Source organism: Phyllostomus discolor, chromosome 1 (assembly GCF_004126475.2).
Source record: "Phyllostomus discolor isolate MPI-MPIP mPhyDis1 chromosome 1, mPhyDis1.pri.v3, whole genome shotgun sequence".
NCBI lineage: Eukaryota > Metazoa > Chordata > Mammalia > Chiroptera > Phyllostomidae > Phyllostomus > Phyllostomus discolor.
Window position 1 is genome coordinate 197,578,007 of NC_040903.2, and position 17,629 is coordinate 197,595,635.

The following is a 17,629-nucleotide window of genomic DNA, read 5'->3' on the forward strand; positions in this document are numbered from 1 at the left end:
ATGACACTGCCACCAAAGGATGTTTCCCAAGGAAAGAAGAGCAATGATTTAAATCACTATTCATCTGTTAAATTGGGCACTGTTTTCATTTTTGTAAGCTCCATTAACCAGGGTTTGGGGTAAGGTTGTTCACTGTGAGATTTTAATGTTTCTTCCGTGAGCAGTTTTCTGATACCTGTACCTTGAAAAGGAAAAAAACATACAGGAAAGCTAAAGAAGGTTCAGAGAATAACAGTGTTAAGGAAATGCAAGACCTGTCAAATGAGACTGTTCTAAAATATATCGGGACCTTTTTAAAAAATTTGTGGTAAAATATACATAACATAAAATTTACTATTCTTTTAAAAATTTTTAATTGAATTTATTGGGGTGGCATTGGTTAATAAAATTATACAGGTTTCAGGTGTACATTCTGTATTACATCATGTGTATTTTGTACTGTGTGTTCACCCCCCCAGTCAAGCGTCCTTTCATAACCACTCACCCCCGCTTACCCCCGTCTGCCTCCCCCACCCCCTTTCCCTCCGGTGACCACCGTACTGTCGTCTGTGGTGTTTTTATTTCTTTGTTTAAACTCTTCACCGTTTTCACCCAGCCCTCCAGCTCCTTCCTCTCTGACAGCTGTCAGTCCGTCTGTTCTCTGTATCTGTGAGTCTGTTTCTATTTTGTTAGTTTATTTTGTTCATTAGATTCCACATATAAGGGAAATCACATGGTATTTGCCTTTGTCTGACTAGCTTATTTCACTTAACATAATATTCTCCAGGTCCATGCTGTCACAAAGGGTGAAATTTCTTTCTTTTTTTATGGATGAGTAGTTTTCCATTGTGTAAATGTTCCATAGGTTTTTTTATCCACTCATCACTGATGGGCACTTAGAATGCTTCCGCAATTTGGCTATTGTAAATCATGCCGCAGTGAACATAGGAATGCATATATTCTTGTGAATTAGTGTTTTGGGTCTTTTCCGGATATACTCCCAGAAGTGGAATCGCTGGGTTCTAAGACCAGTTCCATTTTTAATTTTTTGAGGTAACTCCATACTGCTTTCCAGCACAGCTGCACCAATCTGCATTCCCACCATTTCACATTCTAACCAACACTTACTTGTTGATTTATTGATGATGGCCATTCTGACAGGTGTAAGGTGATATCTCATTGTGGTTTTAATTTGCATTTCTCTGATAATTAATAATGTTGAGCATTTTTTCATATGTCTGTTGGACAGCTGTATGTCACTTTTGAGAAGCATCTATCCGGGTCCTTTACCCATTTTTAATTGGATTGTTTAGGGGATTTTTTGGTGTCGAGTTCTATAAGCTCTTTATAAATTTTGGATATTAGCTTCAATACCCAATTATCCTTACCAGATGTATCATTGGGAACATGCTCCCCTGTTCAGTGGGTCGAATTGTTTCCTTTGCAGTGCAAACACTTTTTTAGTTTGATGTAGACCCATTTGTTTATTTTTTCTTTTGTTTCCCTTGCCCAAGGCAATATATCAGAAAGAAAAACATTGCTATAAGCAATGTCCATGATTTTGCTGCCTGTGTTTTCACCTAGGATTTTTACAGTTTTGAGTCTAACATTTAAGTCTTTAATCCATTTTGAGTTCATCCTTGTGTACAGTGTAAGAAGGAGGTCTAGTTTCATATTTTTGCAAGTCTGTCCAGTTTTCCCATCACTGTTTATTGAATAGATTGTCTTTGTCCCATTGTATATTCTACTCCCCTTTGTCAAATATTTAATTGACCATAAAAGTGTGGGCATGTTTCTGGGCTCTCTCTTCTGTTCCATTAATCGGTGTCTGTTTTTATCCCAGTTCCATGCTGTTTTGATTACTATGGCCTTGTTGTATATTTTGGTGTCAGGTAGCATGATTCCTGTTCAGGGTCTTTTGTGGTTCCATATAAAATTTTAGAGTATTCTAGTTCTGTGAAATACACCATTGGCATCTTGGTAGGAATTGCAATGAATCTATAGATTGATGTGGGTAGTATGGACATTTTAACATGCTCATTCATCGTATCCATGAACACCATATATATTTCCACTTATTTGTATCTTCTTCAATTTCTTTCTTCGTATCTTATAACTTTCCAAGTACAGGTCTTTTACACCCTTGGTTAAATTTATTTTTGATACAGTCGTAAATGGGATTGTTTTCTTAGTTTCCATTTGTGATAGTACATTATTGGTGTAAATAATGCAACTGTTTTCTGGATGTTTATTTTGCATCCTGTTACTCTATTCATTTATCAGTTCCAGTAGTTTTTTGGTGGAATATTTAGAGTTCTTTATAATACAGTATCATGTCATCTGCAAATAATGACAGTTTTACTTTTTCCTTTCCGATTTGGATGCCTTTTATTTCTTCTTGTCTGATAGCTGCGACTAGGACTTCCAGTACCATGTTGAATAAGAATGGTGAAAGCAGACACCCCTGTCTTATTCCCAGTCTTAAGGGAAGTGCTTACAGTTTTTGCCCATTGGGTGTGGTGTTGGCTGTGGGTTTGCCATATATGGTCTTCATTACACTGAGGTATGTTATCTCTAGTCCCACTTTGTGGAGAGGTTTTTTATCATAAATGAGTTCTAGATTTTATCTAATGCTTTTTCTGCATCAACTGATACGCTCTTGTGGTTTTTATTCTTCACTTTGTTTACGTGGTGAATCATGTTTATCGATTGGCAGATATTGTGCCAGCCTTGCATCCCTGGAATAAATCCCACTTAATCACAGTGTATTATCTGTTTAAGGTATTGTTGAATCAGGTTGGTTAGTTAATATTTTGTTGAGGAAAGTGAAATTGCGATTTTAATTATTTAACATTCAGCAGACATTTATTGAGCGCTGGCCACGCGCCAGGCCTGTGAGAGCTACAGACAGCATGCAGGGCAGAGCAGACCCTGTCTTTGTGTGCACAGTTTAGTGGGCGAGTCAGATGATTTAGCACACAAATAGGTTTGTAATTCAAACTGTGTTTAGTTCTATAAAGGAAAAATACCTGAAATACTTCTATATTTTTTAATTTGTTCACACAACCACTTTAAGAAATCTGCTTTCTTTCCCCTCTAGGAGCCTCCAGATCGGGGGCTTTGCCTGGGAGGGAGAGGTGGAGAACAACGCGTACAGCAGGGCCACCGGCGTGGCCCCCCAGCACAAGTACCACCCCACCGCAGGCAGCTACCAGCTCCACTTCGCTCTGCAGCAGCTCGAGCAACAGAAACTTCAGTCCCGGCAACTTCTGGACCAGAGTCGAGCCCGGCACCAGGTAATTCACGATGGGGCTTTCCCAAGTACTGGCATCTTCCTTCTCCCGGTAATAATGGCAATAGTGAGGTCGGTGGGAAATAGTAGGAACACAGTTTACCGAAGTTGGCCAGCACCACCATGGCTTGGATGGTTCTTGGGGAGTCAGCTCCCGGGGAAGAAATGTTCTGAAGCCGTGACATTGGCTTTGCTGTGGAGTGGTGCTGAAGGCGCTCTGCCATTCTTCCATGTGAGTGTTTCTCCACAAACGTCTCTGCTGTAGTATTTACCCTTTCTGTTGTGTGATCTCAGTCAGTGACTTCCCAGAGGGTGTAGCTCTCAGATACCTAAAAGCTAGTGTTAAAAGAAAAATTTTTTAAATGTACGCCCCTTGCCTTCATCGACTTGGTTTTCAGAAGCGCATGATCCACCAAGATTTTCAAGGAATAAATCACTTTCACGTTCTTATAGGAAATGGCCGCAAGTTAAGTTGTTTGTCTTATGGTTTGATAGTTTGTACTCCAAACAGTGCATACCAAAATATAACGACGGACTCAAAACCCTTGCTGTCACAGAGCTTATGCTCTGGCGAAAGGTTGATTCTCCACTCACGGTCTACGAAAGGATGGGAGCTCTTCTGAGTGTGTGTGAGGGACCCATCTCAGTATATTGCACCTGCGCATCAGCGTGGCCCCGGTGACAGAGAACGGATGGCTTCACAAAACAGTCAGGCCATAAAGAGTGAGTTTTTTTTATGAGTCAGCATTATCACAACAATCCCTTACCCTCTTCTGCCATGTTCTACTGGGCAGAATCAGCATCGATTCTGTGAGCTTCCCTGACTTTCGGTTCTGTAAAGAAATGTCTTCTATCAGCTTAGTCTCCTGTCATTTGCTCTTTTCTTATAAAATGTAGTGTGCATTGGTTTATGCAAAATTAATATTCATTCTAGGGCTAAGGCAGCATTTACCAAAGTTTTTTCTTTGGAATAAAATAATTACTACTATGCTCCCTACTTATCTTTTCAACTGCTGTCCAGGTTCAGACGTAGTTGTTTCAGTACGACTCAGCACTTGGTCATCTGTATCTGTGATGGAGTCCTCTGTATATTCTGTTAATTCCTTGCAATTGAGAAGTTCTAAATGCAGGCATTTGTGAAGTAGTTTGTTAGGTCATTTTTACTGGAGAAATATCCAGACTTCTCATCTGGAAAATACGGAATGTAGCATCTCGTTTTGATTGCCATACTGCCTTTTGTCAGGTAGAAATGTTCTTCTTTAGAAAGCCTCATGGGTAGTACAAGCATTTAAGCCGGTTTACATTTTTACAATTGTAGATATAATTGTGCATTTTTGATAGTTTTTTTAATCTTGCGAATTTTTAAAAAGTCTTTAAATTTCTAAACTCCGACATCATTCAGAATACTTGAAAATGCCTACTAAATCAGGTACTAGATAGTAGAGGTATCATATGTAGCCTTATTTCTAATATGTGAGTATAATCTAGGGCCTAATATATCTAGACAGTTGGTTCTTTATCATTTTTAATGCTTCCATACCTTGAGAATGGTGGGTGATTTTTTTTAAAGGAGGTGCTTGTAGAGCATTGAAGTTTTGAAGAAGGGAACACAGTTTTGCCGATGTTCATTTCACTTGTAGAAACTGCTTATTTTTAAGTCCTCCTCAGCCTTTTGATGAGCTTTCGGCAACTCACATTCCTTTGAAAATTCGGAGGACTACTCTTCTTGTGTGGATTTTTTTTTCCACTGAGGATTATACTGGTTTAGCTTCACTGAACTATGAAGTATATGGAAAATATGTTTTTTAGAATCTGTCAGAATATCTGTCTTGGGGAGGAGTCAGAACTCCCAAGAAGGGAGTTGTCTCATGTCTCCTGGAGAGGGAACAGAAAATCATTCATCACAATTTTATGTATGTTTATGCATCATTTTATTTCTTCCCCCTGTTCTGCTGATCCACAGTTTTATTTAGGTAAGAATGAGGAAGGGTGAAGTTCTGGGACTGTGGGAGAGAGCTAAAGAAACTAAATTCTATTAGCTTAAAGGGTTTGTAACTAATAAAATAGAAAATAAGATATTAAATGTTCTTGAGTGAAAAAGGTGAAGGGAATAAGGGGAACCCCCCCCCCCCAGACACAGACAGCAGTGTGGTGATTCCCGGGGGAAGGGGGGTGGGAGGAAATAGTAAAGGATATGGGGGGGTAACTGGCGATGGAAGGAGACTGGACTTCAGGTGGGGAGCACACCATACAATATACACATGGTATAACTATAGAATTGTACCCCCAAACCCATATAATTGTATTAGCCAATGTCACCCCAACAAATTCAATAAAAAAGGAATAAAGATATTAAGTGTCCTTTTTTGTTGTTGTTTTATCTTTATTTTTAATAGCTTTTATCGATTATGCTATTGCAGTTGTCCCATTTTTTTCTCCCCTTTATTCCCCTCTGCCCGTGCCCCCCTCCCACCAGCATTCCCCCCACTTAGTTCAGGTCCATGGGTCGTACATATAAGTTCTTTGGCTTCTCCATTTCCTATACTATTTTTAACCTCCCCCTGTCTATTTTGTACTACCAATTATGCTTCTTATTCCCTGTACCTTTTTCCCCATTCTCCCCCTTCCCTCTCCCCACTGATAACCATTTTTGTGATTCTGTTCCTGTTCTAGTTGTTTGCTTAGTTTTTTTGTTTGTTTGTTTTTGTTTTTGTTTTAGGTTCAGTTGTTAGTTCTGAGTTTGTTGTCATTTTACTGTTAATATTTATCACCTTTTTCTTAGATGAGTCTCTTTATATTTTATATAAGAAGGGCTTGGTGATGATGAACTCTTTTAGCTTGACCTTATCTGGGAAGCACTTTATTTGTCCTTCCATTCTAAATGAAAGCTTTTCTGGATAGAGTAATCTTGGATATAGGTCCTTGACTTTCATGATTTTGAATACTTCTTTCCAGCCCCTTCTTGCCTGCAGGGTTTGAGAAATCAGCTGACAATCTGATGGGAACTCCTTTGTAGGTAACTGACTACTTTTCTCTTGTTGCTTTTAAGATTCTCTCCTCATCTTAAATCTTGAGTAATGTAATTATGGTGTGCCTTGGTGTGTACTTCCTTGGGTTCACCTTCTTTGGGACTCTGAGCTTCCTGGAAGTCTATTTCCTTTGCCAGATTGGGGAAGTTCTCCTTCATTATTTTTTCAAATACGTTTCCAATTTCTTGCTCTTCCTCTTCTCCTTTTGGTACCCCTATAATTCAGATGTTAGAACACTTAAAGTTGTCCCAGAGGTTCCTAAGCCTCTCCTCGTTTTTTTGAATTCTTGTTTCTTCATTCTTTTCCAGTTGAATGTTTATTTCTTCCTTCAAGTCCAAGTCATTGATTTGAGTCCCAGTTTCCTTCCCTTTCTCTTGGTTCCTGTACATTTTCCTTTATTTTACTTTGCATAGCCTTCACTTTTCCTCTATTTTGCCACTGTACTCAACCATTTCTGTGAGCATCCTGATTACCAGTGTTTTGAACTCTGCAATCTGATAGGTTGGCTGTTTCTTCATCACTTAGTTCTACTTTTGGATGTTTGATCTGTTCTTTCATTTGGGCCATATTTCTTTGTTTCCACACAGCTGTGTTGTAAGGGGCAAAGCCTTAGATATTCGCCAGGGCAGGGCAACTCATGACCCTGTGTTGCTCTGCTGAATGTCAGCAGCAGAGCAGGGAGGAGGGGTCAGAGAGGAAACAGTGCCACTTGCTCAGCTCTCAAGGGCTTGCAGTCACTACCCCGCTATCCACAAGCAAACTGGGCCCTTCTGGTGCTGATTCCCGGGTGGGTTTATGTACGTTCTAGGACCCCGTGAGTGTCTCCAACGAACTCTCCTGTGAGACTGGGAGTTTCTCTTGCTGCCACAGTCCCCACAGGTTTTTACAGTCAGAGGTTTTGAGGCTTTATTTCCCTGGGCTAGAACCCTGGGTTGTTCAGTCTGTCTTGCTCCCCTGTTGTTCCTCCTGGTTTGTCCACAAGCAAATGTGGGAATGCTCATTCTGACAGCTGCTGCCTTGCCAAGAGTCCTCTCTGCCCTAGTTGCCCCTCTCCGCCCCTCCTACCGGTCTGGACAGATGTTTCTTCTTTAACTCCTTGGTTGTCAGACCTCCACACGGTTCGATATTCTGGTAGTTCTGGTTATTTTTTGTTTTTAAATTTGTTGTTGTCCTTTTGGTTGTACAAGGAGGAAAAGTGTATCTACTCACACCTCCATCTTGGCTGAAGTCTAATTGATATTAAATGTTCTAACATTAGGAAAATTTAGTAACTTAGGGCACTTTATTTCAGGGGACAAGAATCACTTCAAAAAAGGAACAAAGCCCTACTGAGTTTTGAGCCTCTGTTTTTAGCTTACCTTGTGACTGTGCTAGACCTGAAGGCTGTAATTACAACGGAATTGTTGATTGAAATGTGGTTTGCATTCTCAGTATGTCCTGTACTTCTGTTCTTGGGTTAACTTTTAGAAGAGATTGTTTTTCTGATGAACTTCTTATGCTTTGGATTCATTTTACTTAAGTGTAGGTAGCCGTTGATACAGCTAACAATTTGGTCAATTGCTTGTTTAAGAGCAGTGGGTAGAGTTGAAATCTGATTTATCTAGCATTCTTCTACAAGAGAGAACTCTTTGCGGAATAGGACATTAAGGAGGACTTTATATTTATTATATTGTAGTATAGTATAGTAATTATATTATAGTTACTGCATATTAATTATGTATGTGGATGGTGCCTTTCATGGTGATCTCCTAAAAATGTTCTGGGAACTGTCTTGCAGCCTTTCTTGCATGATTTGCAGGGGAAGTTCTCCTTCCTTTTTGCACACAGCTAGCCAGCTTTTTGACGGTGTTAATTTCAAGGAGGCACGCTCTGATTAAGGACACGAGTTCGGCAATGGGCATCTCTAACCATTCATGAGGAGTAACCTTTGGTCTTCATCTCAGTATAGCATTTCACTCATAAATCTAGAAAGTTGTCATGCACTGAATCAACCCCTACTTGAAGCTGGCCCTTTAACGTGGGCATGGGAGAGGAGAGTCACCCAGGGCCGCTGGCAAAGTTTCCAGGGACAGAGGTGCAAAGGAATAGGTGTGATCCAGTCCATTTGATAGAGAGCCTGATAAACAAAAGACAAAATTGAAACTGTGCGCTTTTGCACACTGATGGGTCAAACGAGCAGTTTTGTTTTGTTTTTAGGACATTGTTCTAAACTGAACTAACATGCAAAACAGAGACAGACTCATGCATGGGGAGCAGATGACAGCTAATGGGGGTGGGTAGGTTAGGACAACAGTGCGGTGTGATTGCCGTGGGGAGGAGGGTATAAGAGGACTAAATGGTAATAGAAGAAAATATATATAATAAAGATTCTATTTTACAAAAAGACATTGTTCTAAGTGAGAGCGGAGGTGGGCACACCTAACTCTGTCAGTGGCCGTGTGGGGGGCACTGCAGACCTTGCAGCCACGCACGCAGCCTCTGTGGCGAGCGCGCACCTCCGCCGTGGGAGAGCGCGACAGCCGTGGGAAAGACGCGAGTCAACGAGTGCGGCTGTGTTCCAATGAAACTTTCTCTACGGAGACCTGCAGGAGGCTGCGGTGGCCTTCAGGCCCCGGTTTGTAGACCCCTGGTTCTGAGCAACAGAACCCCGTGGGGGGCCTGTTAAAACGCCAGTCGCTTCCTTGACCCCATTGGTGATTCAGTGTTTGGGATGGGGCTCACTTATTTCAGTTTCCAAGTTTCTGGGTGACATTAAGGCTGCTCTTCTGGGTCTCACACTTTGAGAACCATTGAGCTAGAGGGAAAAGAGATGAGAAATGTCTCCTTTGTTATTTGTTCTTGTCCTTTGGAAGGGAGACGGGATATGGTAAAACTTAACGTTGCCCTTATAAAATTTTGGCAGTCATTTTTTATAGGAACTTTGTTTCTCTCTTTCTCACTCCGTCTACTATAGTCCCTTATAAATAAGTTTTCCAAACTTGAAAATCTCCTTGCTCATTCTTTTTATCAGGGTACATTGTGCTCAGCAACCACTGCTCCCAGGGTTCAGTTTCAGAGTGGACAAGAGATAAGTCACAGGACAGGTTCCTCCCTCTTTGTTTTAAAAATAGCAGCCAACACTTAATAAGCACTTCCTGTGGTCCAAGCACTCTTCCAGGTGCTTTACAAATATGAACTCATTTAGACTGGGTTTGGGGTGGTTGGGGAAATTGCAGGATCTCGATAGTCCAGGGATGGTGGCTATGTCCGTCTCTGTGTGTCCGGCCTGGTTTCCCTCATTGCTTCCCGCTTCCTTCTCACGCTGGCTTCCTGCTCCTGAAGGAGAAGGTTAGAAAGTTCTCTTTGAGCTGAGTCTCGGGCCTTTCTTGGGCACCAGTGATTGCTGGTGACATCAGCATGAGTGGCCCTCTATACTGGGGGTCTGTGAGGAGGGCTTCACTGGCTCTGCCGCACCCCCCCCCCCCCACCCCGCCCCGACCTGATTCTAATTGCCGACATTGAGCTGATGTTATTCTTGGCCCAGGACAGAGCGATTACTCAGTAGTTTCTGTTAAAGTGATCCTTTGTTAAACCTCTGCTCCCAGCCCCCCCTCCCCCGCTCCTTTCCTCCCACTCTCTTCTCTGCCTCATCCAGACTGGAAAAAAAAAAAAAGTCAAAAAAGCAGAAAAATTAAGGACATTTTAAGGGCCAAGGCAGAAAACTGCTGAACTTTAACAAGCAAGGTGGAAAGGGGGATTTTAATTTTTCAGTGGTTCCCAAAGCCCTTCAGTGTTGAGTAGGCTTACCTTCAACCTAGTAAGGGAACTCAAGGCAGGAAAAAAATGTGCATCCTCAGTTCTCCTCGTCCTTCTGCTCCATCTGTTCTTTACCTTCCTTCTCCCCGCCAGGCCCAGTGTCACCAGACTGACCCAGACTCACTGAGGGCCCGCAGAGACTAGTGTTCCTCCAACAAGCAGGGGAGCGCGGTGCGGGGGCAGCTCCGTGTGCACCTCCAGGGGTCTTTCGTCGTGCGAGTGACATCTTGAGTGCCCCACGTAATGAGCTTTTGCTAATGGTCTATATAGGCATGCACATGCGCCACCTCACAGGTGTGGAAAGGATTCCCGTATAAGTCCAGCCAAGTCTTGTTATTCTGCTCCTAAAAGTTCATTGCATGTGTCTAGAAAAATTCTACCCCCCTGGTGGAATGAATACTCTTTCTCTAAGCCTTCAGCCACTGTGTGTTTGCGTTGTGGGGGAGGGGGAAGAAGGAGAAATCCAGCAGGCACCCAGCTTTTCCAGGCGGCCGGCAATGACATGCAGCAGGCTCCTCGGCATGGCACAGAGAGAGCAAGCAAACGGGCTGGCTGTGGGGGGGTGCCTTTCTGTGTTCTTCTAACAGAGTACGGAGAGGAAGGTCGGACCGGGACGTGCAAGGGGAAGAACTTGGGGCCCGGGGCAGGTTGACCTGAGTGTCGTAACCTGCTGCTGCTTTGTTTTTTCGGTTTGGTTTGGTTTGGGTTTTTGTTCTATTTTGTTTTTCCTTCTGACCTTTATCTGGAACTCATACAACGCTTTGTTTCTAAATCATGATGATGACGGTGATAATGATGATGACACTCCTAGAATTAATGATGATTAATTTTCCTAGAACCATTTGATTTAGTAGATTTTGCCAAATCAAACTTTTTTTTCTTACCTCATCCAAACACACATGGAAAATATGTGAAATAATACTATTTCACATGTAACACTATTGTTCATTCAGTTGTTTGAAGTAGGCATGCTGGGCAAGCTTTGGAGTCAGGTAATCCTTACTTTGAATCTTAGTCTTGTCCGTTCCGTGACCTGGGACAGGTTATTCAGACTTCTTCGAACTTCAGTTTGCTCATCTGGGACATGAAGATGATATTGTATGCCTGTGGGTTATCGAGAGGTTTATAATCCTCAGGATGTTACTACATGCGAAGTGCTGAACCAGAGTTTTATTTGTATTATCACATCGAATCCTCACAACTGCTCTCTTATTAGCCCCTTTTTATAGATGAAAAAACAGTGCACATTTATGTAACTGGGTCAGGGTCACAGAAGTAGTGAACAGGAGAGATGGGATTTGAACCCAGGTGTGTCAGCCCAGCATCCAAGCTGGTGGCTGTATGCTATGTGCCACCTCCCTGATAGTGTATTAAAGCACTCAGTAAATAGCTATATGTATCATTACGTAATAAGTACACTCAACAAGTCCTTACCGACACCTATAAAACTGCATTTGAAAAGCTATTCCCACGTACCTTAACTAGTCTCCTACTATATATAGGTACTATCACAAAAGAAGAGATTTACTTAAATAGCTATAAACTCAGGCCTAGGCATTATCCCAGTTACCACGGATTCTTAAAGAAAGGTCTTAAGAAGGTGTTCCTGGGCTTAAAACTTGGGAATGTCTATACTTTACCCTCCCTTGTGCTACTGTTACTCAGTAATATCCTGGAAATACATTCCACAAGTTTGGAGATTCAGAGCACTTATGTGGGTTGTTATTAAAAACAGGAATTATATCTTCAATGATCACTTTGGCCTTTTGAAAAATTTTATTAAATTTATTGGGGAGACATTGCTTAATAAATTTACATGGGTTTCAAGCATACAATCTATAATACATCATCTGTATATTACACTGTTTGGCCTTTCAACCCTGTTATTTTCACTGTTCGTACTACTTTAATTTCATTTCTATGATAGGTGTTTTTGAGAAGACTACCAGGAATTATGGCAGGTGTCTATGAATGTGAATACCACAGCTGACACCTTTGCATGATTAACATTATGCTTGCTTTTTTGGTACCTTATAAATCTAATTCTTAATGCATTATTACAACACAGACATCAGTTCATTATGCTGATTCATTACTGATAGTAATAGAAGTCCCCTGGTTTCTACCAGCTTGTTTTCTGAGCTGCTGCTAGAGTAGGGTCCCTCTGGCATTGGAGAGGGAGGAAGGTGAGGGCAGGGAAATGGGTGTATAGGGTGCTAGCTGCTGTATTGTCTTCATTCCAGTGATGAGGAAACTGATGGTCACAGAGTGGAAGTAACCTATGCAAAGTTGCAGAGCTAGCTAATTGCAGAGATACTTTTCAGACCAGGTCAGAGGGCGTCCAAAGCTCCTTTTCACCCTACCACCCTCCCCCTGGTAGAAATGGCTCGTCATTTGCTTCTTGTTGTTTTACAAATTTATCACCCAGCACGTAAGGCATTCCAATATTATTGTTGCTGCTGCTGCTGCTGCTGTTGCTGCTGCTGCTGTATACTCTATACACAAACACAAAAGAAAGGCTCGGCATAATGAACCAAAATTCAGAACTGTCCCGGTTCTGGGTATATTAAAAGGCAGACGTCCACCTATCATCTACTTGGGACCAATCTTGTTCATTTGTTGGATATTCTTAAAGGGTGGTTTTGCTACAGCTGCCTGATGACAAGTTTTGTTTCCTCTCTCGCCCTGTGACCTGTGGCTTGTTTCTGTTTGTCTGGGGGCGTATGAGGGACTCACCAGCAGTAGCTTTGTGAGAGGAGGAAAGACGTCATCTCTAAACATGGAGAAGCCCATCCGAGACAGGTGCAGCCACAGGAAAACGCGGAACAGACACATGACAGCAAGGTCTGTGCAGGTGCACAGTAGGTCAGCCACGAGAGATTCTAGGGCAAAACACCCAAAGTATACACTTGAAGACAGAGGCAAGTCAAATAGGTATAAACTCTGGATTTAAAGTCGTGCGGGGACTGAGGGACCGCCTCGTCCATTCCGTTTTACTGATCGGGAGATGCAGGCACAGGCGTGTTTCAGGCGAACAGGGACCCTGACGTATGAGTAACTCCCTAAAACTGCTGTTAGATAAACGGTTTGTCTGAACAGAAAATTGAAAATGAGGCTATAAATTGTCTTTTTTTTTTTTTTACTAATTGGACTCTCAACCTGAGGGTCATTGCTGATCTTTGAGGTTACTTTTATATACATAATGCATACATAATACTTTAACCTTTAAAATAAGTGATAATGATTTGCTTACAAATTTGTCAGCCTCTTCTTCCTGGAGTAAAGGAAGTGAAATCTCTGCCTTCTAAATGCATCTGATGAAAACCGGACACAGTGCTGGGTCTGGGGAGGTTTGCTTTGGAAGGGGGACTTGACTTCAACGGATTCGGTGTGGAGGGAGCCGGCATAGCATGACTCAGGACGGCAGGGCAGCGCAGCGGGTTTCTGAGGCCAGACTCCTCCATGGGTGCGGATCCCAGCTTGCTACAGCAAAAACTCAACGGAAGTCTGTTGGTCTTACTGTTACGTATTACTTTTTGTTTCATTATGATAAAAACACATAGCATAAGCTCACCCTCTTAACTTTTAAGTGTATAGCACAGTGTCGTTGACTCCATGCGCATTGTTGTACACCAGATCAGTGCAACTTACTCATCTTGTATGACTGAAACTACTCATTGAACAACTTCCCACAGCCCCCTCCCTCATCCTCTGACAACCACCGTTCCACTGGGTGTTTCTATGAGTTTGACTACTTTAGATACCTCGTACGAGGAGGGACCAAAAACAAAAACAAAAATGGGATTACCTTCTGGAGGGCAGGCCCCGTTAGGTGAGTGTTCTGGGAACCCATCTGCATCAGTACCAGCTGGCGTTGTGAGAGGCTGCGTTGGGCTTTAGTGAACTTTTTTGAAGACTCTTTCAACACATTTGCCCATTTCATGATGGGTGATTTACGAGCACATCTGCCCACACCACACTGAGTGCTTAGCATTTTTTTGACTATTTTTGACCAAAAACATCATGACCCCCATGCCCCATCCTCTCTGTTCACCAAGTCTCACAATGAGTGACTTTTTTTTTGTTTCCCCAATTTAAAAACAAAAGTCCTCAAAAGGGAACGTTTTGCTGATGTGGAAGAGGTGAAATATAAGGCATCCAAATCAATGAGTTCAAAAACTGTTTTGAGCAGCGGAAAAGATGTCTCGATAGGTGTACTGCGTCAAATGGAGAGTACTTTGAAGGTGACTGAAGTTTACATATGTCAGAATAAATAGACAACTTTTTATAAATAAATTCTGGGTTTATTTTTGGGTCCCCCCCCATATAAGTGGAATCATGCAATATTTGTCTTTTTGTGATTGGCTTATTTTATTTAGCATAATGTCCTGAAGTTTCATCCATTTTGTTGCATATGACAGTATTTTTTTAAGGCTGAATAATAGTCTGTTATTGTGGGTACATATATTTTCTTTATCTATTCATCTGTCCGTGGGCATTTGGATTGCTTCTACATCTTAGCTGTTGTGAACAAACTTCAGTCAACATGTGTGCAAATATCTCTTCTATTTGTATTACTCATAATGTAAATATACATGGCATTATAATTTAACTTGGGAGTTTTGGTTAACTCTACTGCCCTATACCAGAAGTGAAAATTAGTTAAAATGAGAGTAAAGAAGGTATAAAGTATTAGCTACCTTTTTGGTACTATTTACTTATGTAGACAGTCAAACAATATGTACAATTGAATTTGTTCATCATTTCTAGAGAGAGGTGTGAGAAGAGTAGAAAGAATAAACAGTATGATAAAATGATTAAAAGAATATCTGTGTCGATTGTTAGCATGTTTGTGCAAAGGCATATATGTCTTAAAAACATTTTAAAAAGCCAGCATCAGCATCAAATTTTGAGCCACCCTTTCACGGGCCACACGTTATTTCCTCACAATAACCAGGGAAGGGTGGGGAAAGCATCCTCTCAGACATACCGATAGAAGTGTGACCGGTTCAGCCTTCACAGGAGGACATTTGAGAACAGATACAGAAAAGGACTTAAAACAGAGGCAGCCTCTGCCTTCTGACCTAGCTGTTCTACTTCAAGGAAATTACTCTGTGAAAATGATCCAGCCTATGTGAAAAGATAGAGATGCATGGTTTTTGTCACAACACTGTTCTTAAGTGACAAGCAGGACTCACGAGGGGGACCTTCCCTGATGACACTGTTGGAAATGCCCCCCGTCGCACCCTCCCGCTTCCCCTGTCCCTGTTCCAGCTTCATGTGCCTTCACAGCCCTTTTCTAGTGCGGTGATTCTCAACCGTTTTCATCTCGTGGCACATGTAAACTAGTCTGTACAATTCTGCGCACACCAAAAAATATATTACTTTTATCTTTTTGCTGATCTGACAAAAAATAGGTGTAATCTTGATTCATTCATACTGGACAGCTGTGGTGGTGGTGGCTGTTGTCATTTTTTTATTAGGCAATCTAAGGGAAAAGAGGTCAGTGCCCCTGACTAAATCGTCACATACTGCCTGTTTTAAAAACTCCTATAGCCCTGGCTGGTGTGGCTCAGTTGGTTGGAGCATCGTCCTATAACCAGAAAGGTCATGGGCAAATGCCTGAGTTTTGGGTTTGGGTCAGGATGTGCACAAGAGGTGGCCAGTCAATATTTCTTTCTCACATCGCTGTTTCTCTCCTTCTTTCTCTCCCTTTCCTTTCCCCTCTCTCTAAAATCCATAAGCATGTCCTCGAGTGAGGATGAAAAAAAAATTTCTTGCAGCACACCAGTGTGCCTGCCACTGCACACCAGTTGAAAATCGCTGCTCTAGTATTATGTAGTTTACTGTTCTTACTTACTTCATCTTGTCTATAGCTTACCTGGACCCAGTTGAATGTAAATGCTACAAGGGTAGAACTTTGTTTCCATTTCTTTGTTCTCAGATGCCCAGCTCTTGGTGCAGTGCTGCCACATAACAGACACTTGACAAATGTTTGTTGAGGAAATGAATGAGTGAACCCAGTAGGTTAAAAAATTACATGGCATTTTTATTTGCATTTCAAAGGGCCTTTCTGAGCTTAATAAAAAACTCACATAGCATGAAGGAAAAAAATTGACGGATTTGACATATACTCAGTGGAAGTGTCTTAGCACTATTGATAAAACTCATAGACTACTATTGGTTCTTTGGTTGCATTACATGAATGAGCCTGAGGCTCATAAGTATATATATATATTTTTTAATTATATTTTATTGATTATGCTATTACAGTTGTCCTGATTTTTCCCCTTTGCCCCCCCTCCATCCAGCACCCCCCACTCCCTCAGGCCATCCCCACACCATTGTTCAGATCTATGGGTCATGCATGTAAGTTCTTTGGCTAATCCATTTCCTGTGCTATACTTCATATCCCAATGGCTATTCTGTAACTACCTATTTGTACTTCTTAATCCTCTCACCTTTTACCCATTCCTCCACATGCCCCTCCCATCTGGCACCCATCAAAATGCTCTCTGTATCCATGATTCTGTCTCTTGTTCTTGTTTGCTTAGTTTGTTTTTTAAATTCAGTTGTTGATAGATTTGTATTTTTTGCCACTTTATTGTTCATAGTTTTGATATTCCTTTTGTTAAATAAGCCCCTTTAACGTTCCAAATGATAATGGTTTGGTGGTGATGGACTCTATTACTTTTTTCTTGACTGGGAGGCTCTTTGCCTGCTCTTCCATGCTAAATGATAGCTTTGCTGGGTAGAGGGATCTTGGCTATAGGTCCCTCCTTTTCATGACTTTGAATATTTCCTGCCAGTCCCTTCTAGCCTACAAAGTTTTGAGAAATCTGCTGATAGTCTTATGGGGACTCCCTGTAGGTAATGAATTTCTTTTCTCTTGCTGCTTTTAAGATTTTCTCTTTATGTTTAACCTCTGGCATTTTAATTATAATGTATCTTGAAGTGGTCCTCTTTGAGTCCATCTTGTTTGGGACTGTCTGTACTTCCTGGAATTTATATATCTATTTCTTTCACCAGATTAGGGAAGTTTTCTTTCATTATTGTTTTCAAGTAGATTACCAATTTCTTGCTCTTTCTCCTCTGCTTCTTACACCCCTATGATGTGAGTGTTGGACCTCTTAAAGTTGTCCCAGAGGCTGCTTATACTATCCTTGTTTTCTTTTTTTTTTTTATTCTTTTTTTTTCTTGTTGTTCTGATTGGTTGTTTTTTTGCTTCCTTATGTTCCAAATCATTGATTTGATTCTTGGCTTCATCCATTCTACTGTTGTTGCCTATAAATTGTTCTTTAATTAGTTTATCCTTCACTTCTGATTGGATCTTTTTATGCTTCTGAGGTCCTCATTAAGTTCTTTGAACATCCTTATAGCCAGTGTTTTGAACTCTGCATCTGATAGACCACTTATTTCCATTTTATTTAGTTTTTTTTTTCTGGAGACTTGATCTGGTCTTTCACTTGGGCCGTGTATTTTTTTTGTTTTGTTTTTGTTTTGTTTTTTTTTGGCTCCTCATTTTGGCAGCCTC

The 17,629-nt window shown here is 41.3% G+C and overlaps 1 protein-coding gene across 16 annotated transcripts in view; it reads left to right on the top strand.

Annotated features, from left to right (window-relative positions):
* Positions 1-17,629, top strand: part of TTLL5 (tubulin tyrosine ligase like 5) — a 252,574-nt gene that overhangs the window by 157,269 nt on the left and 77,676 nt on the right. For all 16 annotated transcript variants that reach the window (XM_028505839.2, XM_028505833.2, XM_028505835.2 and 13 more), the window contains one exon: positions 3,080-3,275. In XM_028505839.2, coding sequence (XP_028361640.1) covers positions 3,080-3,275 — 196 coding nt within the window. The remainder of the gene's footprint in view (positions 1-3,079; positions 3,276-17,629) is intronic.